The sequence below is a fragment of the Bos mutus genome, chromosome 17 (genome assembly GCF_027580195.1).
Source record: "Bos mutus isolate GX-2022 chromosome 17, NWIPB_WYAK_1.1, whole genome shotgun sequence".
Taxonomy (NCBI): Eukaryota; Metazoa; Chordata; class Mammalia; order Artiodactyla; family Bovidae; genus Bos; species Bos mutus.
In genome coordinates this window covers 30,556,645-30,584,044 of record NC_091633.1, presented here as the reverse complement: position 1 = coordinate 30,584,044, position 27,400 = coordinate 30,556,645, and the positions used below count along the sequence as shown (strand labels likewise).

Below are 27,400 nucleotides of genomic sequence, written 5' to 3'. Positions count from 1 at the left end.
AGTAAGACAGTAACCCTACTTAACACATTCTTAAAGGTGATCTTGGTACTATGATTCTCTAATTTATAATTCCCCCATTGCTCCTCTTAGGAACATGTGACTCATTTACTTTCATCCTATAAACTTGTCATTTCTGAAAATTACTGGTAGCAAAAATCAGGTATTAATGCTACAATAATGAGACTGTCGAGGATGAAAAATGATGCACATAAGAACTTCCAAAGGCTTCCAACTGTAGCCTCTAAGATTGTCTTCGTGGTCCTTCCCAGCTTCAATCTTCACACATGCAAAAGCGAATCACAGTAAACAATGTTGTTTTTTTTTTTTAATTTTAGGGAGACGTTGGCTGGAACAAAAAATAAATTCTTTTTCTCTTTTTATCAATGACAATATTTCTTGGCCAGAAGACTTAGGTGTGATTTCATGGTGATAAAGGTATCCTCTACAGATGATAAAGATGCTCAGAAGGGAATAATTCCTATATATTTTACTGTATTTAAATCAATTCTTATTGTAAAATATATATAATTTTCATTAAGAAATAGAAATCATATTCATGCTACATGAAATGCAGCTCTGACTCATCTGGTGGATACTAGTACCGGTTTAGTCACTAAGTCATGTCTGACTCTTGCGAACCCATGGACTGTAGCCTGCCAAGCTCCTCTGTCCATGGGATTCTCCAGGCGAGAATACTGGAGTGGGTTGCCATTTCCTTCTCCAGAGGATCTTCCCGACCCAGCAATCAAACCTCAGTTTCCATGCATTGCCGGTAGATTCTTTACTGACTGACCCATGAAGGAAGACTATGAAGGATACTAGGGGTTGGAAATAGGTTCATGTGAACAGCAATAGGTCCTCAACTGTTTTGATTGAATAAAAGTAGAAATACATGAATGAAACAAATCAATAAACAAAATATTAGGATTTGTGGAGGAAGTACCAGATTTGGGGAAGGGAGAAACCCAAACAACTATATATGCCTGATGGCAAGTGATTTTAAAAATCAGTATCAAAATACTTCTACAATTCAAATTTCACTGTGTTTTCATTAATCACCATTGTTATTCTGTCTGAAAATAAGTGATACATTCCCTGATTGACGTTATTGAGCAAAAATTTGTATTTTGAAAAGCGAAATATACTAGAACAAAGTATTCTGAAACTAAAGTCATAATTATATTTTACATCAGCAAATTCAATAAATTAAAAGGGCAATGGTTTTGAAATTTCCTTTTTCATATTTTCTTTCATGTGTCAATGTATAACAGTCTTCTGAATTTGTCAGTCTTACACATTTGCTGTAAGTTGGATGTGCCTATTAAAGTTGAGTTATTTTTGGACTCATTTTCATTTTGAAGCTTGTCTCAGGATACAAATTGCACACAGGTTCCTGTGCATCTTGGAAATTTCATTTTGTAAGAAATAAGAGTACTTAAATTGATTTCTGGAGATGAAAAGTGAAAGTCACTCAGTCGTGTCTGACTCTTTGCAACGTCCAGGCCAGAATACTGGAGTGGGTAGCCTTTTCTTTCTCCAGGAGATCTTCTCAACCCAGGGATCAAACCCAGGGATCTCTCGCATTGCAGGTGAACTCTTTACCAGCTGAGTCATCAAGAAAGCCCAAGAATACTGGAGCGGGTAGCCTATCCCTTCTCCAGCAGATCTTCCTGACTGGGGTCAAACTGGGGTCTCCTGCACAGCATGTGGATTCTTTACCAGCTGAGCTACCAGAAAAACCCTGGAGATGAAAACCTCTGGTCAACTTTTCAACTCTAAAGCATTATTCTATGACTTTAGTATCAAAATGTTCTAGTAGTTTCAGAATCCAGGCATGTATGCTATTACTAGTTGCTAAAAACATAGAGAATAAAAAGATAAGAGTTTTCAAATATGTTGATTTATTTAAATGTGTGTTTATTTAAATTATTTAAATATGTTGTTTTATTCATTGGGTAGTTATTTTAAAGCTTGAAAGCCAAATTTAGGATAATTCAGTCTAATATCCTGGATCCTACTTATCTTTTATATCTATGTTCACAGATCATGCTGGCATGTTCTCTATTACTCTGAAAATCTGAGTGTAAAGAATCTGTTTCCACCAAGACACTGGTTCATGGAATTAAGACCTAAGATTCTGCTGGCATGTCAGTAAACAAAGAATATTGCAGTCATGAACCAATCGCATAACAGCCACCACCCTCCTCTCCAGTGAGCCCTGAGGGAACCCAGGACGGAAACAGGATGCCCCTCATTTGGCAGTCAGTCCTGAAGCTGCCCCCAATGTTGCATCTGAAGGAGACTCAGGATGAGAAAACACAGGGTCCTGGCCCAGACAGCCAAGGTGCACATCAGAGAAATGACTTCACTAAGCCCAGACTCTCGCATCTTCCCTTACAGAGAAAAGAGCTAAATTCATTAACTTGAGAAGTCTGGTTTTCAATCTGTTAAAAGAGTAACAATAACCTTTTGTTCCAACTACCTAGTCTTTGTTGTAAAGACTCTTGTGCAACCTGGCTCCCCTCTTCCTCTTTGGAGCAGTTCTCTCAGCGTTCTCTGAGATGAAGTCTCCCAGGCCATCAGCCAACCATATGTTGCCCACAAGAAACTCACTTCACATAGAATGATATAGACATGATGCATGGAAAAGGATGGAAAGAGATATGTTAAAGACACGATTTCGTTAAGGCTATGATAACTCCACATTAATGGATATTTTATACTTATTCTTCATGAAGAAGAATAGGGTATAAAGAGCTCTAGGGCCTGAGGAACCTCCCTACAAGGTAGCAATGAAGAATTTGCAGGCAGACTTGACTGAAGGCTTAGAAAATGAGTTGATGACTTAACAGAAAAACAAACAAAAAAGAGCTTCAGGCAGAACCACCTTAGAATAGTTTAGTGGCCTCTGTATCTAAAAGTGTGTTAACACTCTAGGGTTCAGTGGTGGTGGTGGTGGTGAGCAAATGGACATGGTCTGGGGTCAGGGTAGGCAGGAGGGCAAGGTTTCCCAGAGGCAGAATGGTCTGGACCTGTTAGTCTCTTGCAGAACTTCCCATGCTAAGTTCCATGGAACTGGTCCCCTAGATAAGGGTCTTCTCAACTTGAGGATATCAAGTAGGCATAATGGGATAAGTGGACAGGTGTCCTTAACCCATGACATTGCCTGTGGCTAAAGGACTTATCATTACCTGAATCTGGAGGCACTGTTCACTATTCTTAGCCCGATCACCAAGCAACAAGGCAAGGTTATGGTTTTCCAGTTCTTCTCCAGCTACTCACCCTGCACTGGACATATACCAAACCATGGGCATAGTTTCCCTTTGGGCCAGGCACCCAATAAAGAAGTAGCCTGCCTGACATGTGCTTTGTGAAGCACATTGATGCGAAGCAACTTGATGCGAAAGAGGTGGGAGATTGAATCAAGAACATGGGCTCCCTATGTCCCCTGGCCATTCGTGAAGGATTGCCACATGAGAAACAGTAGGAAGGTCTGGAGTTTGGGCAAGACCTCCACATTTGATAGTGAACATCATACTGAAGGAATTTAAGCATCCTTGAATTCCACGGAAGTCATCTAGCAATTTGATGGTTGATTTGCTAAGTGTTCTATTCTTTTCCAAAAAGTAGATTGAGCTTAATTCTTTCTCATCTGTGAGCAAGAAATGAGTGTGAATCAATTCTACCAAACCTTTACACCCACAGAACGCATTTCACTGGCCGACGTCAGACGTCATCCTTACCTGCAAGGTGCTGATGTGAACAGGTGTGCTTGCGCCATTCACAGTGTTCTTTTTAGCCACGTTTCCCCCCTTCCCAACTGCTTGCTCAGCCTTGGCAATTCTGGCTTTTTCTGCTTCAACTCGCTTGGGGTTATTGAGCATCACCTGGACGACTGCGTACTCCACCAGGGACGCAAAGCCAAAGAGGAGACATGCGATGAGCCACACGTCCAGCGCCTTCACATAAGACACCTTGGGAAGTTCTGCAGCCAGGGTTGTACACTCAGAGGCCAAACTCAGTACCGAGAAGATTCCTGCAGGACAGAGACCAGAATTCAAGATGCTTCTTGTTGCTGCTGCTGCTGCTAAGTCGCTTCAGTTGTGTCTGACTCTCTGCGACCCCATAGATGGCAGCCCACCAGGCACCTCTGTCCCTGGGATTCACCAGGCAAGAATACTGGAGTGGGTTGCCATTTCCTTCTCCAATGCATGCATGTATGCTAAGTCACTTCAGTTGTGTCTGACTCTGTGCGACTCCACGGACAGCAGCCCATCAGGCTCTTCTGTCCACAGGATTCTCCAGGCGAGAATACTGGAGTGGGTTGCCATTTCCTTCTAGGGCTGGAGTAAGATGCTTCTTACTCCCATGAAATGTTCTACAATCACTGTTCTTTGATGAAATCTGTCTCCAGTAACTGGAGAAGGAAATGGCAACCCACTCTGGTATTCTTGCCTGGGAAATCCCATGGACGGAGAAGCCTGGTGGGCTACAATCCATTCAAGTCACAAGAGTCAGACACGACTTAGAGACTAAACCACCACCACCTCTCTAGTAACCCATCATCACTCAAGTTCCTTTAAAGCATAAAGAGTAGAAGAAATACTATGTATATAATTTTTATGAAGGAATTATTTAATGTGCGTGAGGATGCATGTAAACACCTAACATTTTTTAAAAATAAATATAAATGTAAACCACGGTATAAAAACCACCATTTGGATCTTATCTAAATATTAAAGATATCTAAAACTATTCCATAGTATCTCTAAGGAAGCCACAGAGCTCTCTGATTAGAGAAGTTATTTCACTTCTTAGCTTTACTCTAAACATTTATAGAGCTGAGTTTTGCTCCCTGAACTACTAAGTCAGAAAAAGAATAGAACATATAAAGCAATTTTCTGATAAGGTTCAAAATTTTTAAAAATCTAATAGAAAAGACAAAGCAAAGAACATCCTGGATTATTTCAGGGAAAATAAATGATTCTAGTTTTTTAAGGAAAGAATGAAATCTTGTTATATGTTTTATTAACCTTTATGGGATGCTAACTAGTTGTGTATCAATTTAAGTCAAATATGTGTAAAATTCCAAAGGAGAATAGCAATAATTCATCTCCCTCCTTCTCTCCCCTCCTGCCACACTCCTAAACTTTCCCTGGGTCTTCCTTCCTCAGTATTTTCAGAAGAGGGGCTGGGAAGCCTGACTTGTTGGGACCATCACCACCACATACTGGGCTGGAGCCTCAGGTGAGGTCAAGGAAGCCTCACTCTAAGTCAAGCAGGAGCAGGTTTGCCCCGGCTCTTGAGAGTGAATTTCAATTATGGGGCTATGTGCACCTTTTTCTTCCTAGATGTGACCACTTCTGAGAGCTAGTGAATATATTACCCTAATGATGAAAGATGTACTTGGCTGTCTTTGCTCTTGCACTGGGAATACAGTAAGTACTATACTAGTATCAATAATCAGCTAAAACATTGAAAAATATATATTCCATCAGTTTCATCATTTCAGAGGCTTCTGAAAGGTGTAGAGATTTTTTATTTTTGTTTGTAAATACTGAAGAGCTAAGAGACTCTCCCAGAAAGAGATACTTTTTGTAAAATATAACTTCTGCAGATAGAAATAATATTAAGTATATATATATATGTGTATGTGTATATATATATATATACTTGTATATAACAATATTTGGAGAAGGCAATGGCACCCCACTCCAGTACTCTTGCCTGGAAACTCCCATGGATGGAGGAGCCTGGTGGGCTGCAGTCCATGGGGTCTGGAAAGTCAGACACGACTGAGCAACTTCTCTTTCACTTTATACTTTCATGCATTGGAGAAGGAAATGGCAACCCACTCCAGTGTTCTTGCCTGGAGAATCCCAGGGACAGGGGAGCCTGGTGGCTGCTGTCTGTGGGGTCACCCGCACAGAGTTGGACACGACTGAAGAGACTTAGCAGCAACAGCAGCATATAACAATATTACATATATGCATGTATATAATAATATTACATATATATTTAGGCTTGCTAAACATCTCATTTACTATTATAGTAACTATCCTTCATCCTGATGAAAACTAATTATGTAATAGCATTATATTTTAAAAGTTAACATAGGTTTTAATGTTTTCTAACCTGGAAGTGAAAAGTAGCATAAAAACCCAAGATCTTCTCAATCACTGCCATAACCTCAGTTAATTATAGTTATGGGCACTCAATTGGTAAGTCATTTTTCCAAAACATTTTTTCTTAATTTTTAATCAAATGTTATGTCAACTTAAGCAAAAAGGGGCCTTGAGATAGACTATACTGACCGTTCTCTGTTTTCATGGCATTCCATTCTCATCAATAACAGAATGTATCACATTGTAGCAAATTTAGTAGCATACCTGAGCCTTTGTCTTGACATGTTAGCAACCTTATGAACGAAATGGACAATAGTGCCAGATTATAGAAGGTCTTAAAAGTCCTAAGGTGAACCTCTAATTGTATTTGGTAGAGAAATGATATTATCAAAAGAATGTTTCAGTAATGTCCCTCCAGTAGGGATATACAAATAGACTAAGAAAGAGAAAATAGGATATTCAGAAACAAAGAATAACAAAATGAATGATAGGATTGATGTAGAAAGAGGGATTCTGGAGGAGCACTTTTTAAAACTTGGTTACCGATTAAGAAAGAAGGTAGACTGAGACAAACTTCTGGACAGAACGACTGGGGAAACATGAAATACATAATAGGAATAGGAGGCTATAGAAAAGATGTGACTTTGAAAGGAAAATACCTAGTTAGGTCAAATCAGGGTCTAGAAACAAAAACTGGGAACTTGTTAAAGGACAAACTGGTCAGTCAGTATCATTTAGGGGCGTCATGGTGAAAAGGGGAGGGACTCTGAGGCAGGGATGCTCAGGCGTCAGAAAAGGGGGATCAAAGAAGCAGAGAGGAATTAGGAGGGATAGGATATTAATGGACATTTGGGAGGTATTTAAAGTCCCAGGTGTTAAGTTAATAAAACCCATAATGGCCAATTCCACTAAGATTTGTATCGTTTTGAAGAAGCAGGAATGGAAATGGAGATGAACTGAGGGACATGACTGTGAACCTTGTCTACAGGAAACCATTAAAATAGGAAACGTCCATATGCTCTTTCATCCTAAGATAAGAAATTTGAGAAAACAATATTTCTCTAGACAATTCAGTATTTTCTTAAGACAGCTGTCAGATGGGATTACTTCATTTCTAACTAACCCATAGTGAAATTTTGCCTGAATTTTACTATATTATGAACCAATAAAAAGAAATGTGAAGCCCATCATTCATACAAATGTGGATTTTTATAATTTCAATATTGTATTCTTAATAAAATATCCTTATTTAATGGAGCACCTCTCTAATAAATGTCAGGACTTCTTGGTTTAATATTTCTAAAAACGTTTAAAATATATAGTCCTTATTTGTCATTTGTTAATTTTCTCTCCCTAGTGCAAAAACAAATCAAGTCTAGATTTCAAATCAGGGAATATGCCATAAAATTTTTATCAATTCTGATAAATAGATGTGGAGGTCTACATATATTAAATGTTATGGCTGACAAATAATATAAATTAAAGCAATAATAAATTACATAAAGAACTGACCTGGACAAAAACATTTATAAAGAATTCAGAGGGAAGAGAAAGTTGTTTAGCTCATCAGTATAAAGAAAATACTTTATAGTGATAAAATCCTTACAGGACCACTATGTATAGTGAACTCTGATTGACTGTGGGATGTCCAGAGAGTTTTCATTTAGCCAATCTCAGAGGAAGCATCTGTAGAATGATTCTTAAATAGCACATATGCTAGGAACTTCCCTGGTGGCTCAGACGATAAAGCGTCTGCCTGCAATGCAGGGGACTTGGGTTCAATCCCTGGGTCAGGAAGATCCCCTGGAGAAGGAAATGGCAACCCACTCCAGTACTCTTGCCTGGAAAATCCCACAGATGGAGAAGCCTGGTAGGCTACAGATGGAGGAGTCTGGTAGGCTACTGTCCATGGGGTCGCAAAGAGTCAGACATGACTGACCGACTTCACTTCACTTCACTTCATGCTAGGAATGCACTGAATTAAAGAGGAATACCTGTGGTGGATTCATGTTGATGTATGGCAAAACCAATACATTATTGTAAAGTAATTAACCTCCAATTAAAATAAATAAATTTATATTAAAAAAAAAAAACAAAAAGCAAAAAAAAATGAAGAGGAATACCAAAGCTAGAAGACTAAAAAAGGAAAAGAAGAAAAAAAGGGAAAAAAAGTGTGAAGAATGGAAAGGAAAAGAAAGGGGGTTCTATTCACAACAAACAGAACCAACAGAGTGAGTTTGGAGAAACTGTGCGTAGCAGCTACTATCTAAACCTAAAATCTTTTTTATCCCACACTGAGATGAATTACAGTACTCTCTAAATTCCTATATATGTAGTTGTTATTAATAACATGAAAATTCATTTAGAAATACTGCAAAATTATTATATCAGCATGTTATCATTTCACATCATTCTAACCAAAGGACAATTAAAAGCAAAACTACAGTTGCTACCATGTGCAAATCCAAAAATAGTTTTGAAATTTTTGAAGGAGATTCTTACAATCAAAAAGATCTTGAATCATGCTCCAGATGATAATAAAGGCTATAAGAAAAAAGAAAGGTACTATAAGAAGAAAGAAAGAAAGAAAGAAAGACAGGTGGCCTGCTGCTGCTGCTGCTAAGTCGCTTCAGTCGTGTCCGACTCTGTGCGACCCCACAGACGGCCGCCAACCAGGCTCACCCATCCCTGGGATTCTCCAGGCAAGAACACTGGAGTGGGTTGCCACTTCCTTCTCCAATACGTGGCCTACTAGAGATCTGAATTGTGACCTGAGTTACTCATCTTTTTACATTTATGATTGAAAATTATTTGTTTTAAAAAATCCTTTTTTAGCAGCAACAAAAGCATTTTATGTATCAGGAAAAAAAAATGTTACAGCTTACTTAGAGTAAGAAGTAGAAGACATTCCTGCCACAATCACTTTTATAGTTAAAGAAATAGCTGAAGACAAAGCCTACCTAAAATGCACAGAGGAAGCTCTGATTTTTGTTAACAGTGAAGAATGTAAATCAAAAAAAGACAGGAAGAAAAATAAAACTAGAATACAAACCAATCCTTTTTTTAAAAAAGCAAAATGAATCTAGGGTAAATGATACATGGTTTTCTCCTAAATTTTTAAAAAATAATATGAGCCATCCTAGGAAAAGATTGGAAAATTGATTTTGTAATCTTTTGAAACAATGTAGGGAAAAAAGAGAGAAAGGAAATATACACTGGGTCAAAATAGCCATATTGACAGAATATCCTGAAATTTAATTTAAGTCAGTAACATGATTTCATTTTTCTTTTTGGGTAAAATTAGAAATATGTGTGAGTCTAATATCAGAGCTTCAAAATACCTGAAGCATAATTCCATAATTAGAGTTGGAGATTTTAACCATACCCTCATCAATAACTATGACTTAGACAAAAGACAGGAAAGATTTTAAAAGTACTATCAACTGACTTGGCTCCATTCATACTTATGAATACTACACCAACAATGACAAAGATGCGCTGCAAGTGTACATGGGATGATGCCAGGAAACATATGCTGGGCTGGGCCATTAAAAAAGGCTCAATAACATAGAAGTATTGAAATCATAAACTTTGTTCCCTGATAAGATTAAAAACAAATCGTATTCAAGTACTTATGGAAATCCTAAATATTTGGAAACCAAACTACACATATCTAAAAAATCCATGGGCTCAATAAGAAATCATAATGTAAATAAGAAGAAAAATGTTAATGAAACAAGGTAAAAATATATCAACATTTGTGCACTTCAGCTAAAGGAGGCCTTACAAGGAACTTTGTAACTTTAAGGGCTCAAATTAAAAAAGAAGAAAGACCTAAAATGAACGGAGTTTCTACTTCAAGCATCAAGAAAAAGATAAAATAAAATCTATTAGAATCTAAACAAGAGTAGGTATATGTTTCTGTATGGCTGATTCACTTTGCTGTACAGCAGACTCTAACACAACATTATGAATCAACTATGTTCCAATAAAAATTATTACTCCTAACAAATTAATTTAAAAATAAAAAAATTAAAAATCTAAACTAAGTGAAAAGAAAGAATAAAGAGCTAAAATCAATGAAAAAGAAAAGTAAATAGAAAAAATGAATGAAATCAAAGCTTATGTTTTGAAAATACCAAGAAAATGGATAAGCCTTTAGCTAGAGCAGTAAAAAAAAAAAAAAAAAATGACCAGTTAACAGTATCAGGAATATATAGGATTGAACACATTGCTACAGCTAGACATTAAAAGGAAAATCAATATTATGAACATGTTTGTACCAATAATTTTTCCAATTCATCTATCATCTAGAAATCAATTGGTAAAATTCACCAAATAAAGGGAAACAACATAAACATTTAAACATACACAGAGAAAGCATCTGGCAAAATTCAACAGTCATGATAAGTTCAGTTCAGTTCAGTCACTCAGTCGTGTCTGACTCTTTGCAAGTTGGAATAGAGAGCTGGTATTATAAGCAACAGTGAATGCTTCAACTATTGCTACCCAGGGTTAGGAATAAACATCTCTCACAATTCTATTCAACATTGTACTAGAGGCACCACAAGAAGACACAAAAATTAAGTGTTTGGGGAGTATGTGACAGAGGAGTATATAAAACAAACAAAACAGTATATTACATTGATAAAGCCTTACAAATAGCTGTGAAAAGAAGAGAAGTGAAAAGCAAAGGAGAAAAGGAAAGATATAAGCATCTGAATGCAGAGTTCCAAAGAATAGCAAGGGGAGATAAGAAAGCCTTCCTCAGCGATCAGTGCAAAGAAATAGAGGAAAACAACAGAATGGGAAAGACTAGAGATCTCTTCAAGAAAATTAGAGATACCAAGGGAACATTTCATGCAAAGATGGGCTCGATAAAGGACAGAAATGGTATGGACCTAACAGAAGCAGAAGATATTAAGAAGAGGTGGCAAGAATACACAGAAGAACTGTACAAAAAAGATCTTCATGACCCAGATAATCACGATGGTGTTATCACTAAGCTAAAGCCAGACATCCTGGAATGTGAAGTCAAGTGGGCCTTAGAAAGCATCACTACGAACAAAGCTAGCGGAGGTGATGGATTCCAGTTGAGCTTTCTCAAATCCTGAAAGATGATGCTGTGAAAGTGCTGCACTCAATATGCCAGCAAATTTGGAAAACTCGGCAGTGGCCACAGGACTGGAAAAGGTCAGTTTTCATTCTAATCTCAAAGAAAGGCAATGCCAAAAAATGCTCAAACTACTGCACAATTGCATTTATGTCACACGCTAATAAAGTAATGCTCAAAATTCTCCAAGCCAGGCTTCAGCAATACAGGTACCGTGAACTTCCAGATGTTCAAGCTGGTTTTAGAAAAGGCAGAGGAACCAGAGATCAAGTTGCCAACATCCGCTGGATCATCAAAAAAGCAAGAGAGTTCCAGAAACACATCTATTTCTGCTTTATTGACTATGCCAAAGCCTTTGACCGTGTGGATCACAATAAACTGTGTAAAATTCTGAAAGAGATGGGAATACCAAACCACCTGACCTGCCTCTTGAGAAACCTATATGCAGGTCAGGAAGCAACAGTTAGAACTGGACATGGAACAACAGACTGGTTCCAAATAGGAAAAGGAGTACGTCAAGGCTGTATATTGTCACCCTGCTTATTTAACTTCTATGCAGCGTACATCATGAGAAACGCTGGGCTGGAAGAAGCACAAGCTAGAATCAAGATTTCTGGGAGAAATATCAATAACCTCAGATATGCAGATGACACCACCCTTATGGCAGAAAGTGAAGAGGAACTCTTGATGAAAGTGAAAGAGGAGAGTGAAAAAGTTGGCTTAAAGCTCAACATTCAGAAAACGAAGATCATGACATCTGGTCCCATCACTTCATGGCAAAAAAAAAAAAAAAATAGGGAAACAGTGGAAACAGTGTCAGACTTTATTTTTGGGGGCTCCAAAATCACTGCAGATGGTGACTGCAGCCATGAAATTAAAAGACCCTATTCCCTGGAAGGAAAGTTATGACCAACCTAGATAGCATATTCAAAAGCAGAGATATTACTTTGCCAACAAAGGTCCATCTAGTTAAGGCTATGGTTTTTCCAGTGGTCATGATGGATGTGAGAGTTGGACTGTGAAGAAGGCTGAGCACCGAAGAACTGATGCTTTTGAACTGTGGTGTTGGAGAAGACTCTTGAGCGTCCCTTGGACTGCAAGGAGGTCCAACCAGTCCATCCTAAAAGAGATCAGTCCTGGGTATTCATTGGAAGGACTGATGCTAAAGCTGAAACTCCAATACTTTGGCCACCTCATGTGAAGGGTTGACTCATTGGAAAAGACCCATTTCTCCAAAGAAGACATACAGATGGCTAACAAACACATGAAAAGATGCTCAACATCACTCATTATCAGAGAAATGCAAATCAAAACCACTATGAGGTACCATTTCACGCCAGTCAGAATGGCTGCAATCCAAAAGTCTACAAGCAATAATTGCTGGAGAGGGTGTGGAGAAAAGGGAACCCTCTTACACTGTTGGTGGGAATGCAAACTAGTACAGCCACTATGGAGAACAGTGTGGAGATTCCTTAAAAAACTAGAAATAGAACTGCCTTATGATCCAGCAATCCCACTGCTGGGCATACACACTGAGGAAACCAGAAGGGAAAGAGACACGTGTACCCCAATGTTCATCACAGCACTGTTTATAATAGCCTGGACATGGAAGCAACCTAGATGTCCATCAGCAGATGAATGGATAAGAAAGCAGTGGTACATATACACAATGGAATATTACTCAGCCATTAAAAAGAATACATTTGAATCAGTTCTAATAAGGTGGATGAAACTGGAGCCTATTATACAGAGTGAAGTAAGCCAGAAAGAAAAACACCAATACAGTATACTAACGCATATATATGGAATTTAGAAAGATGGTAACAATAACCCTGTATATGAGACAGCAAAAGAGACACTGATGTATAGAATAGTCTTATGGACTCTGTGGGAGAGGGAGAGGGTGGGAAGATTTGGGAGAATGGCATTGAAACATGTATAATATCATGTACGAAACGAGTCGCCAGTCTAGGTTCGATGCACGATACTGGATGCTTGGGGCTTGTGCACTGGGACGACCCAGAGGGATGGTATGGGGAGGGAGGAGGCAGGAGGGTTCAGGATGGGGAACACATGTATACCTGTGGTGGATTCATTTCGATATTTGGCAAAACCAATACAATATTGTAAAGTTTAAAAATAAAATAAAATTAAAAAAAAAAAGGAAAAGACCCTGATGCTGGGAGGGATTGGGGGCAGGAGGAAAAGGGGACGACAGACAATGAGATGGCTGGATGGCATCACTGACTCAATGGATATGAGTCTGAGCGAACTCCGGGAGTTGGTGACGGACAGGGAGGCCTGGCGTGCTGCGATTCACGGGGTCGCAAAGAGTCGGACACGACTGAGTGACTGAACTGAACTGAACTGAAACACTATTTTAGAAAAGTGAAACATACTTTCCCCATAAAATGCAGAAACCTCACTTCTAGGTCTTTATGCAAAAGTAATGAAAACATATACCCACACAGAGGCTTGTACACAATTATTCGTAGCATCATTTGTAATACTCCAAAACTGGAAACAACCCAAATCCTCAACAACTGTTTAATAGGAAAGCATACTATTGAAGTGGAGCAGGACCCTATGGGTTTTGTCCCTTATGTCTTCTGTCTGCCTTCTGTCTGTGGAAAAACTTAAGCCAAAGAATAAGTTTAATCAGAGAAGTGAGAAAATGCAGAAACAAAAGAAAACAAAGGACATCAAATAATAATAGTTTAGTCATTAAGCATCATCAAAAACCTTTGGCTTCCCTAGTGGCTCAGTGGTAAAGAATCCTCCTGCAACACAAGAGACTCAGGAAATGCAGGTTCTATCTCTGAGTTGGGAAGATCCCCTGGAGGAAGAAATGGCAACCCGTTCCAGTACTCTTGCTGGGAAAATCCCATAAACAGAGGAGCCTGGTGGGCTACAGTCCACGTGGTCACAAAGAGTCAGACATGACTAAGCATGTGTGCATGCATGCACAAGAACCTTTAGTTCCTTCTCAAAAGCTGTAGATAATATTCTAAGTCATATCTTGTGAGCCGTCATGTACATACTGAAACCCCCACCAAGTGGAGAAGTTAACTACACGATTACCAGACTGTAGCCATGACATGTGCACTTAGCTTAGTTGTGTCTGACTCTTTGGGACCCCATGGACTGCAGCCTGCCAGCTCCTCTATCCATAGGATTTTCCAGGCAAGCATACTGGAGTGGGTAGCCATTTCCTTCTCCAGGGAATCTTCCTGACCCAGGGATCGAACCCAGGTCTCTTGCAATGCAGGTGGATTCTTTACCGTCGGGGAACGGTATAGGGAAGGGAAGCCCTTCCATGGGGAAGCCCAGCCATGACATACACTGCCAACATACTGACCGATCCCACTTTAAATTTATGATCATTGACGTCAAGAGGTCCAGGATCCTACCAGGTAGTCAGGATGTATTTCCTCTGTTCCTTTACTACTTTGTCTCTCCCTTCAATCCTGCAACACTCTCTCCCACCACACCTGCAACTCATGATCTTTCTTACTACTTTATTAAAAAATCAAACTCAATGACAAGCCCCACGACCACATTTGTCCACGTTCTCTGTCTATGCCCACTTGCCCTGCCTTCTCTCCTGACCCTACAGACCAGGGTCAGTCATCTCAATGCACAGGGCAAATGTAACTCACCACCTATTTCTATAAATCAAGTCTTATTGGGATACATTCTCATTTCTTCAGCTATGTATTTTCTAAGGCTGCTTTAGCACTATGATAGAAGATTTGGGGATCTCAACAGAAACCTAAAATGTTTACTCTCTAGTCTGTTACGGAAAGAGTTTGCTGACCCCAAGGAAAAATTGACTTTAGCAAAGTCCAGTCTCTCCCTTGCCTACCACTCATGTTCCCTCACTACTGCTGCATTTCTTCCATTGCTAATTTTTTCCTTTCCTACTGATTATTTTCCACCAAAAATAACCATGCGCTGACAGTCTGCCTTAAAAAAAACAAAACCAGAAACCTTCTTGACTCCCATTCCCACCCCTACCATTTACCTATCCTCTTTTACTTTTGGCACCTAACAGTGTCCAACGAGTTGTTCACACTGCCCATCTCCAGGTCCCCCTCCTAGGCACTCCTGAAGTCACTCCCACCAGGCTTTCTCCTTCTCCTCACTCCATGGACACTCTTTGTCCTGCACGCCAGCGACTCCCCAGGCTGCTAAAGCCAAGGGCAATCTTTAGCCCTGGCCTTGACCTACGGGCACTGACTGGTCACTCTCCTTCCCTGAAAACACATAATTATCCACTTGGCAGGATTCTAGGAAACCACATCACATGGGTTGTTCCTCATCTTCTCAATCTCAAGGATTTAGCCCTGAGACTCCGCTATCTCCATTCCACTCACCCCTCTAAATACCATCTAAATCCTGAGAAATCTCAAACTCAGATCTCCAATTTTGTTTTCTCCAAGACCTGCTATCTCCACCTAACAGATATCTCAAACTCAGTGCATCCAGAACCTTCCCACATTCTCAAAACTACTCTACCTGAAGCTTTACTCACCTCTGTTAATGGCAATTTCACCTCTTAAGTTTATTCTACTTTCTTAAATCCCACATGCAACACATCTACAAATCTCTCTCTACCACATCCATCATCTAATATTCATAAGTACCTCCACTAACACTCCCTGGTTCACACCAGTGATTATTTCAGGCTTCCTACCTGCTTTCCTTGCTTCTATTTTTGCCGCCTTTGCTGCCTTTCAGCCTATTCTAAACAAAGAAGTAAAGAGAAACAGTTAAAATTTCAATCAGATAGACTCAAAAGCTCTCAGGGCCTTCACATTTCACTCTGAATAAAAGCCAAAGTCACCAGAATTCCTTAAGAAGTGTTCCATAGCCCATCTCTCACCGCTGTTATTTTTCTGACCTCATCTACTGATTCCCCCTTCTCTTACTGGATTCCTTAGTGTCCTAGGCAGGCTTCTGCCTCAAGGATGCTCCCCTGATTGCTGACCAGTCACTCCCTTCCTAGAAATCTATAGTGGTCCATTCACTCCCCTCCTTCCTGCTCTTCTCAACATCACTTTCTTATTGAGGCAATTCTCCACAAGCAGGCTGCTGCCCTCAACTTTCCATTCTGTGTCTCCATCTTATATATTCTATGTTGTACTTATTTGGTGTCTGTTTCTTCCCAAGAGCGCATAAATTCACTGAGGCTGAGTTGTGCTTTTAAAAATCTATTTTATAAACTATTTATTCACTACTTACTTTACATCCCATCATTTTGCATAGTACCTAGCCCATAGTCAGTGCTCCATAGGTATCTGCTGAATAAACTAGAATGTGTCTAAGTGCTTTGTAAAGTAATATGTAAATGAGGCACATTATGAACTCATGAATGGGCTTAACACTCACTTTTTTCCCCAAATTTCCAAAAGTCCCTGCAGTACTTTTTCATCCCTGTTGATGTCCAAGAGTATGTTCGTAGAGGCTGGATCTGATGGCTAGTTGTAACAACTGGTAGGCACAGAGCTGGAATTCAGACCTGGTTTGATTCTAGAGATCGATATTTAACCATTAACTTCTTTCCAAATAGTGGGTCTGCTGGATGCTAAGTGATAGCTCAAGAATTTTATAATCAGAAGTCCTATAAGAGATGAGGGTTTACAGAGAGTTTCCTCCAAAAACAAGCCAGAGATTGGGATGTCTCCAGAGCATCCTTGGAAGGCTGATATTTCAATTTATATCACTTCATGAGAGTAAGATAACTCTAATAAACAGAATATTTAGCAATTTAAGGGAAAAGCATGATATTTTTGACAAGCATAAGACTTTAAATCAAGTTTTGAGGTATTTTAGTCCCAGTACAATATCTACAAAGTTAATTCTACTTTCCTAAAGGATTAATCTAGCAATTATATTGTCTTCCTTAGAGATACACAATTCTTAGGATGAAATTTCTCACTTTTTTTGCTTATTAAGATATTGGTCTCTGTGGTTTTTATTAGAGAAAAATCACCAAATTTCTTATCTGGATAAAATTGTCATTTTCATTGGCTCTTTCCTGATTTCCTATTCTTTAATATCTGTATTTAGTTCCTCCAGTAAGTCAGGAGGGAGGCTTGCACAAGGCCTTTTTGATGATAGAAAAAAAATAAAATCCTGAAACTAATCAGGTTGCTGAGAGGTCAGATATTTCACAGACTTACCTATGTAAGTTTCATGTGATGTTCAGAAAACACACACATACATATGAATGACAAATTTCAAAACTCTCCAAGCAATCAAAATGTGTTGTTACGATGCTCTTACTTTAAAGTTTATTCACTTTACCCAGAATAAAGGCTCTCAATTATTTTCCCAACCAAAGACTATTTAAGCCTTAATACAGATATAATTTCCAACTCTGGCTAGTGGTGTTTCTATGTCACAGAGCATTAAAAATAACAAACAGGCTTGATACATATCTATAGGATCACCAGATCCTATTTTCTCTAGCTCTCCTGATGGTATGCACACAATAATTAGTGTTCAGGAAAATGATGCCAAGTCATTTTTAAAACGATAAATGTTATTACACATTCCCTGATGAAAAGTATGAGATGGTATATAAAATGATTTAGAAAGATTTCTACTCAAATAGTCATTCATTTTTAAGCTTGGCACTACTGGGGATTTTAGGCTTCCATTATCCATGAAAATCGCTTATTAATAGTTATTTCATGAGCATCAATTTAGGGTGGATTAACTGCTTAAAATACCCCAAGGACACAAAAAGAGAAAACTTGGCTTAATTATAGAATGCATAAACAGAGAGAAAATCTAGTTCAATGTCAAGAATTGGAGAAAGTCTGAGGAAAAGGTTACAAACCATTCCAAGACTCATTGTTTCTAAATGATTTAGTATGAATTCAAAACTACGCAGTCTCTTCTATAAAGACGCAAGCACGCTCCTGACCCCCAGAGAGAGACACTTTACCCAGGGGCACTCTGGCAGCACTGGCATCAGGGTTGATCCAGAAGGAAAGCCAGGACAGAACCACGATGAGCAGGGTCGGGGCATAGACGCCCATCATGTAGAAGCCCACCTGCCTCCTCAGGGTGAAGATGACTTCCACACATGTGTAGTACCCTGCCAGACACAGAGGCAAACAGGAGTGAGGTTCCTGGCACATCCGACTGCAAAATCACAGTGTGCACGTAAATCAGGAGTCATTGCTGCTTGAGGCAACTTCACAAAGTGAACCCCACCAAAAATGGAGTATTTTTTTCTGTAAATATACATCATTTATGTGATATAAGAGGATGGAATTATGGGACCTGTTTCACCCAACCTTTTGCAACTCCATTATGAGACTGAGAAGCAAACTTCCATGCTGCTCTGTGATACCCAGTCTCAGCTTTTAAGTCTTTGTTCAGAGATTTTTCAATGACTTAAACTTTTTATCATCCTTGGGTACTCTGAGAGCCCCTGGGAACAGCAAATCGAAGCAGCGCAAGTCTACAAAGAAACACTCCTGGATTATGCATTGTCAACATAATTTTCAGCCTTGTGAACCACTTCTTATCTGGGAGGACTGGCCCACTACAGTAGCTCATATGCATATTTATACTTTAACCCTGAAGATAGTGTAAGAGGTAAACATTAGCAAGGATAAGAAATGAATGTCCCCAGTCCATGAAGGTAAAAGGTTACAGACGGCAGACATCTGACATCTCTCCAAGCCTCCCCTGGCTCCACTCCAGGACCTTGAATGTTCCCTAATCGAGGGAAAGGATTTCACTTTCACAGACATAGACAAAAGCAGACACCACTTTACAACATCATTCTAGAGCTACCATGATATCAACTAGTCTCCCAAATTAATCACAAATTATGGGCCGCCTCATAATAGCCTTTGCTGACTGGAGAAAGAAAATAAGTGACACAAATATTCTCGCGGCATTGGCATAGAAGAGACATTTCCAGATGTCTGAGATGCTTTATTTTAATGCTTACTTTAGATAAAAATGTCATTTCCCATTCAACAAAAGGAAGGTTATGTATGAATTTCAAAAAGTTAAAATATTTTCAGCTGTGCTCAGCTTAAACTGTACAAAATTATTTTCAAATGTCAAAACAAATGAATGAACAGTGAATAAATAAAATAATTATGGGGCAAAAGGCAATATTACTTTTTACTATGCTAACATGTGTATAACTCTGGCGGATTCATGTTGATATATGGAAAAACCAATACAATATTGTAAAGTTAAAAATAAAATTAAATTAAAAAAAAAAATAAAAATAAAAACTTGCATTTATCCCTTTTTGCTAGTTGGGAAGAAGACATATACTTCAGATGCTAGAATAGTTGTCACGTCATTTTTATTCGTTAGTAGTATCCAGAGTAGTAATTGCACACAATGCACATGTTAAAAACTGTTGAATAAAAGAATGGCTATTCTTATCCTTTTATCAAATAACCTAGATCAGAAATCTATCCTTTTCCTAATGTGAATTATAATGATCGATACCTCAGAGAGATTAGAAAGATATTAGGGCTAATACATAACAAATATAAAGAGCTGATATGAACTGAAGTAAATTCTAATTATGCCAAATGTTTCCATATTATATCAAAAAAAGCAATGCACAGTGTTTGTCTTTTTTAAATTTTAATTTCACTGAAAGTGAAAGTGTTAGCTGCTCAGTTGTGTTCGACTCTTTGCAACCCCATGGACTGTGGCCTGCCAAGCTCCTCTGTCCATGCAATCATCCAGGCAAAAATACTGGAGTGGGTTGCCATTCCCTTTAATTTCATTAAACTAAGAAATTTGTGAAAATCGTGCACAGGTTCTAAGAAGACATGAAGGGCAAACCGATGGAAACTTCCTCTCCTTATTCAATGCCCATCTCTTATTTCAACTTCCTTCCTGGACAAATAAGAACAAAAGCTTCCAACTAACAATCATGCACAAAACTTCCAAAATGTCATCTTTTACAAGTCTATTTGCTGTGATCAAGAAGGCCCACAGTGTTTCCTACGAGTGGTTCTGAAGTACCTTGCTTTGTAAGAGCACCACTTGCTCAAGGTAACTAATTCCACTCCCATCTAGTGCCTATGAAGTAGGGAAGGACACATATGTGTTTACTATGTATCTTTAGGAGCCTAGGTTGTCACAAAGATCGTAATAATTTTCTATAAGGTTGCTTACTTTCAAATGCATTTTGTATCCTATCCCCTCACATATAGATGACAGCCTAGAAACTTAAGTCCTTCATCTGAAGGCACCCCGCTGGGGAACTTCCCAGGACTTGGATGCATGTGGCAGAGAAATACATGCTTGGATATAACAGTGATTTGCTCCATAAGCTTTTATCAGAAACATTTCTTGATCTTTTTTGATCTTTTCGTGGTACTGTTAAATTTATGAGAGGCAGGTGGGCAGCTAATTGATATAAATGTTCATTGGCGAATTCAATTTACTATTTCCTATGAGGCTTTACTTGATTATTATTCACTTGGGCTTCCAATGTAAGTATAGAAATTGAATTTGGAATTATACTTTCATACTCATATTTTTCTCCACCTCTGTAATTTCTATAATTACAGAAACAGTAATTTTTAATAAAGTTAAAGCCAAATCATGATTTTTGGATAATTTTATACAAATTAAACAAAGTATTGGCCATCCTTTTGTACATGCTGCCCTCTGTCTTATCCACTATTCTACACTGTTAAGCATTCCATATATTTTGAATGTTCTATTTTTCTACATATTATTTCTAAGTATTATCCAAACACTAAAATGTTTCTTATATACATACAATTATTCATATAAATGTTGATAAAGCATGTTTACTGAAATATATTTTCAATTATTACTCTCTTAGCCATGAGTTTTTGTTATTTTCTGTAAATAATGATATATAATTGACTCATTTATGATAAACCAAAAATACCATACACAAAAATCTAGGAAAGATTTACTAATCATAAATCTTGAGTATCTCCCCGAATACTCTCCACCACAGCACACCCTAGTTCCTTCTTTGAACTAAAAGGGATTATATTTCATTTATTTGCCTGCCATTGGCTCTATAAAAAAGCAGGGATCTATCCTTTATTTACTGCTGAATCCCCAAATGAAAACTTTTAAATTCAGAGCTTAAAGGTGAAAAAATGAATAACACCAGAGTTTTCAACTTTGTTTTTACATAATTTTATACTACATAAAATTAGATATAAAATTACTAATTTTATTTTCATCTCTAGATGAAGTTTAAAACTTCAATAAAAGATATTTCAAGCTTCTCAAGACAATTTAGAGATTATTCATTTTAGAATGTGAAGCATATAATCTGGATGTGGGTAACTATTTTCCAAGTAAAATAGCACTCACTGAACTCATAACATTCCTGTGAGGACTAAATTATGGAATTCCTACAAAGCACTTAAAACAATGCCTTACAGCAAGAACTCAAAAAGCCATCTACTAAATGTGTTTCTATACAACAATCCTCCCAAAAATACCTCTATTGGCTTTCAAGTTCATTTTTTCGTTTGATTTGTAAAAATCCCTAAAAACTGTAGTCAGGCTCTATAATTTGAGTGAGGAGCAGAGAGAGGAGAAGGAACACTGTGCCCAGGTCACAGCTGACACGGATTTGTCCTTGACATTCAGTAAGACATTCACCGAGTGTTTTAGTTATTTTTTGTGTTCAATACAGGAGCTGTCTCAGAATGAGCAAAAAGATCATGTCCATATCCAACAATCACTGAAATCTATGATTTCTTCATTGAGTACACTGACGGCAAAATTTTTAAGAGTGCTCCTTTTTTCCATTAAAAAAAATTGGCAATTCTTTCAGTAGTGTATTTGCTTATTTTGTTTCTTGTCCTAAAATACTATCAACTCTACAAGAGAAGGCACTCTTTATATATAAGTGTTATATAATCTGTTAATTTATTTGAACGTCAGTGATAATGGATGCTTAAACTAACTATTTCCGAGCTGGCCTGTGTCATGTTTATTACAATGATGCAAATATGCAATTGTTCATGCTTCTATTCTAGTGTCAGATAGGAATGTTTTAAGTCATATCTTGTCCTTCCTTAATGATGTCACAATGGCAGAATTTTAGTGCAAACATTTGATCTCTATAAATTTTCCACAATCACACTATATATTTTTACTTTTGCAAAGTCAACATAAATGTTGCAAAAACTTAAACTTTAATTTCATCTATTCATAAATATCTTTGATTTACTTCCTGATATAGACTTAGAACTGTATGGCAATTTACAAGTTAGACAGATTATTGATACGAATGTAATGATCAAAATCAATCATCGTTTTATTTACATTGCTAAGGGCAATAGCACTATATTTAATATCTAAAGTCCTCAATAACCTATAACTACCATAGGAGACACAAAGGTTTGAATACTAATCATATTATGAAAGTATTGATCAGTGAGTACTGCATTTTCACTTCTGTAAAGCTTGATGTAATTTAATGAATGAGATTAACTTGTTGAGATTTCATAATCGGCTGTTCCATAACCTAGGCCAAGAATATTATGTAGTGAATATTTACCAATGCCCAATTACCTCATGTGCTAATTATTTCCTGCAGAGTATAAAGATGAATGCTTTTGAAAATCAAGAATATGCAGTCAAAAACTAACATCAAAAAACTGCCCTAATGACAGCAGATGACTATAAATGGGTTACATGTTCACACCCATAATGTCTGGCCCTTCCCAAAACAGAATTTCTTGGCAACATCTAAGAATATCACTGCCTGGAGAATAAAATATAAAATAAAATAAAAAAATAAAAATTGAAAACTCTTTTATTTGTAATTACATAAAGAAAAGCAAAACTATCTACTGAGTAAAAAAAATGTTTAACTTTAGTGAATGTAATTTTATGAAAGATTTAAATATATCAGTATGAACCATCTATAAATTTTGAACTTATTTTTTAACTAGTTTTCTCTATTCTGTCCTTAGCATATACAGTATTGAAATAAATCTTTGGAATAGGACTTCATTTTGTTTAATTTAAAGGACATTACTTACCAGTGCCTTTATAGTATTTTGTGCAGTTACCATATTCAATATCTTCCTTTTTAATATCAAATTGAGGCAAGGCAATTTTTTCTAACTGGACAGGATCCCCCGACTGCCAGATAAATCTTAAGTCATCAGTTGTGTAACCAACTATAAACAAACATAAACAAAATACTAGCTTGGGATATAACATTAACACTTTTTCAATATTGAAACATCCAAATATTAAACATAGAAATGGTAAAACAATAGGCCATTCTTACGTGAAACTTCCGTTAGAAATGTAAAGAGGTAAAAATCTATGGCCACTAATGCAAGTATTCATACAAAAGTTACAGATAATTGGCTTAAAGAAAGGACAAGCTAAAGTAATCAGCATATGGCAAGTAAAATCCCAGGGTGTCAAAAATGGTAGTACATTTGTCTTTGTCAGAATTCTGAACTGTCATCAACAAAATAGTAGGAAATAAGTGATACTAGCTTCCTGAATGTAAACATTTACAAATTATGCCCATATGCTACCTGGAAGTTTTCAGAAAAACTTAAGCACCAAAACAAATTTTCTGGAAGAATTAACTACCAACTTCCCTAAAGGAGTTGCAGGGCCTCAGAAAAACAATAAAACAGCTCCTCAAAGGGACATCTCTCCATCGCTAGTGCCTCCGGGAGCCCACCTTGTGGGCTTAGGTAACCTGGCTATAATTCAAGGGCCCATGGGCTTATGGTATCTAACAGCCTACCATTCAACTCTTTCATGCCTGTATTTTTAAAAGCCATACTTTAGTGTATACAGTAACAGAAGTGAATATATATATATACCTTTGAAATTTATACAAATATATATTGATACACAGACACACATCTACAACACATACACAGGTACATACATACACTTACATCTGCAAAATCTGAAATTATAGTCAGAAAGCAATACATATTGCTCAAATTTAGGATCCAGCTTCAGTAAATTAAAAATAAATAGCAATAACAACAAATAACCAGTAAGTAACTTTAAAGTGTATCATCAAGTGCATACAATACATTTTATAAAGTTATTCTCTGTAGAAATAGGACACAGAATATGGGTATTCAGGCTGAAGACTCCTTACATTAGTGTTAGTTTTTCAAGTTTTATTACCTACTTTTATTTTCACCTGACAAGCTTCATAGCAATTTACCATATTTTAGAGCTAATCCTTTTGGTGAAGACATAATATATCTTTCAGAAACTGAAAAATACATGATCACAGAAGCAAAGAAAATCCAAAATCCAATTTTGTAAACAATCTTTTTATAGAGCCATAGAAAGTGAATGCTTGGTAACATTTAGTTAATTTTTTTTTCAGGGTTTTCCAAATTTTCTGCTGTGATAAATATAGTTTTAACATTATTTTAACATTAGAAAAGTTATTAGGACAGACATCATTTTCTCCTTTACCTTGTCTATATTACTAATTCAGATGAAGATGGCAATTGGAATAAGTTAGAATTGTACAACTACACCTAAATAACTCAACTGAAATAAAAAAAAACTAATAAAATGCCAAAACAAAATATCAAAAAGATTATCTTAGTACAAATTATATAGTAAAACATAATTCTAATAAAATATAAAATATTAAAAATATAAAATTTATAATTTCCCTACATAAATTATTCTAATGCCTGAAGTGATCTGAAAGTCACTCAGTCATGTACGACTCTTTGGGACTCCATGGACTATAGCCTGGCAGGCTCCTCTGTCCATGGAATTCTCCAGGCAAAGAAAACAGGAGTGAGTAGCAGTTCCCTTCTCCAGGGTATCTTCCAAACCCAGAGATCAAACCCAGGTCTCCCATATTGTAGGTGGATTCTTTACCTTCTGAGCTACCATTCTAATGCCTGAAATGAAGTGAAGTGAAAGTCTCTCAGTCTGTTCCGACTCTTTGCGACCCCCTGGACTATACAGTCCGTGGAATTCTCCAGGCCACAATACTGGAGTGGGTAGTCTTTCCCTTCTCCAATTCTAATGCCTATTTACAGTCAAAAGCATTAGCTTCAGCATTGTTATCTACGATATTAGTAGCACGTAATGTCTCAAAATTTTAAGCATTTTATTCCTATAGTCACTTAGGGTCTCATTTACATACAGCTCTCAAGTTGCATCTTGCAACGCTGTGTATCCATGGGAAACAAGGTCAAGTCCAAAGGGCAGGAAAGAGTAATAGATAACCTGAAAGCAGAAGCAGAGGTCTTAGAACTCGTTTAACACATGCCTCGGTGACACACTGATTTTTAAAGAAAACTATAAATCCACAAATATAAGCCATAAAAAGAGTACCTCATACTGACAAGGACATCTCCATCTCGAAAAATGAAGAGAAGGATGTTTTCCTGGGTGACATCATGAAAATTGGCACTTTTTTCATTTGCAAAAAATAAATCAGGTTTCCACAGACATTTGTACATTGTGGGGTCCACGGTCAGGGCGTCCGAGCCCCGGAAATCACTAGGGAGCTTCAACCTGGGATCGTTCCATTTTTGCCTCAGGAAGATGTTGACTCTATAATCCTGGAAAAAATTATGCGTGCATGTGTGTGTTTACTGCTATTTTTAAGAACACGCTCAGCACCAGAATAAAAAGGGTTCAAAGATTAGCAGCCCAAACATGCTTGCTCGTCTGACATCAAGTAGGGTCACAATAGCTCGGGTATCTTTTGTGTCTTTCTAATGACTCTACAGACATCCTCTCAGCACTTGCAAGTTCAAGTGTCATCACAGTACTTTACCGATAATTGCTTTACCCTAACACAAATTGTACCAGGGGGTTAGTTGGTATTGCCATAAAAGCATACGGACTGCTATATATTACCATTTTTCTTCCCCCCAAAGTAGGATAAATTTTAGTTAAAAATAAATAAAAAGCCAAGAGAAAATATTTCACTTGTCTTTTACTCAACAGCAAATTACAAAAATAATTTATATGTATATAAAACTACAAGGGGGGTAGTGGAGGCATGAAGTAGAAGTTTGGGATTGGCACACACAAACTATTATATATAGGATGAATAAACAATAAGCACCTACTGGACAGCACATGGGGAACTATATTCAATATCTAGTGATAAACCATAATGGAAAAGAATATGAAAAAAGAATATGCATATGTATAACTGAATCACTTTGCTGTACAGCAGAAATTAACAGTACAAATCAACTGTATTTCAATAAAAGTAAAATAAATAAAAATAAAACTATGTATAACACTGGATTGTATATATATTTGAGAAAGAAAAGAAAAATTATCCTCGATAACTCATATAAGTAAATGATTAGAGAGATATTCAAATAAGATTTGGATTATGCAAAAGAGTAGAAAGCATGTACAAAAGTATGTACAAAATTTGTACATGTGATGCTATATTCAACAATAGTAGAAAAAGGTTTGGAAATCCACTAAATAGCTGCTTACCTCAGTTTTCTACCTCTGTCCAAAGTTTTAATTTTACAACTTTGTAAAAGCTGAATTATATCAAGACACAGAGATTCTAAGAATATATGACCCTAGAAACATATTTAACACCGTAGTACATTTATTTGCCAGGGAAATGGCATTCTGACCCACGTTGGCTTGTTAGTATATAAAGTCAAACTTAGCATTGTGGCATCATGCTCAGGTCTTTTGATTTTAATTTTAGATGCTGAACTGAGAATATGCACAAAAATGTCCAAGGTGTAAACCACTTTGGGCTTAAGCATCCTTATTTCAAGTATTCTAAATTCACAAAATATTATCTATCCATAGCCTTTTGATATGATCAAAATGAAACAGATCATCAACTTCAAATCAAAATGTAAATATTTAAATAGGAAGAGATAATATCTTATCTTTTATTAAATAATAAGATTTAATATTATTACTCAGATCAGATCAGATCAGTCGCTCAGTCATGTCCGACTCTTTGCGACTCCATGACTCACAGCATGCCAGGCCTCCCTGTCCATCACCAACTCCCAGAGTTCACTGAGACTAACGTCCATCGAGTCAGTGATGCCATCCAGCCATCTCATCCTCTGTCGTCCCCTTCTCCTCCTGCCCCCAATCCCTCCCAGCATCAGAGTCTTTTCCAATGAGTCAACTCTTT

The 27,400-nt window shown here is 37.3% G+C and overlaps 1 protein-coding gene across 2 annotated transcripts in view; it reads right to left on the bottom strand.

The window, feature by feature from the left end:
- The window catches only part of GLRB (glycine receptor beta), an 89,525-nt gene that overhangs the window by 6,274 nt on the left and 55,851 nt on the right, over positions 1-27,400 (bottom strand). For both annotated transcript variants that reach the window (XM_070385605.1, XM_070385606.1), the window contains 5 exons: positions 25,597-25,826; positions 25,406-25,488; positions 23,286-23,426; positions 18,194-18,346; positions 3,744-4,036 (listed from right to left, as the gene is read on the bottom strand). In XM_070385605.1, coding sequence (XP_070241706.1) covers positions 3,744-4,036; positions 18,194-18,346; positions 23,286-23,426; positions 25,406-25,488; positions 25,597-25,826 — 900 coding nt within the window. The remainder of the gene's footprint in view (positions 1-3,743; positions 4,037-18,193; positions 18,347-23,285; positions 23,427-25,405; positions 25,489-25,596; positions 25,827-27,400) is intronic.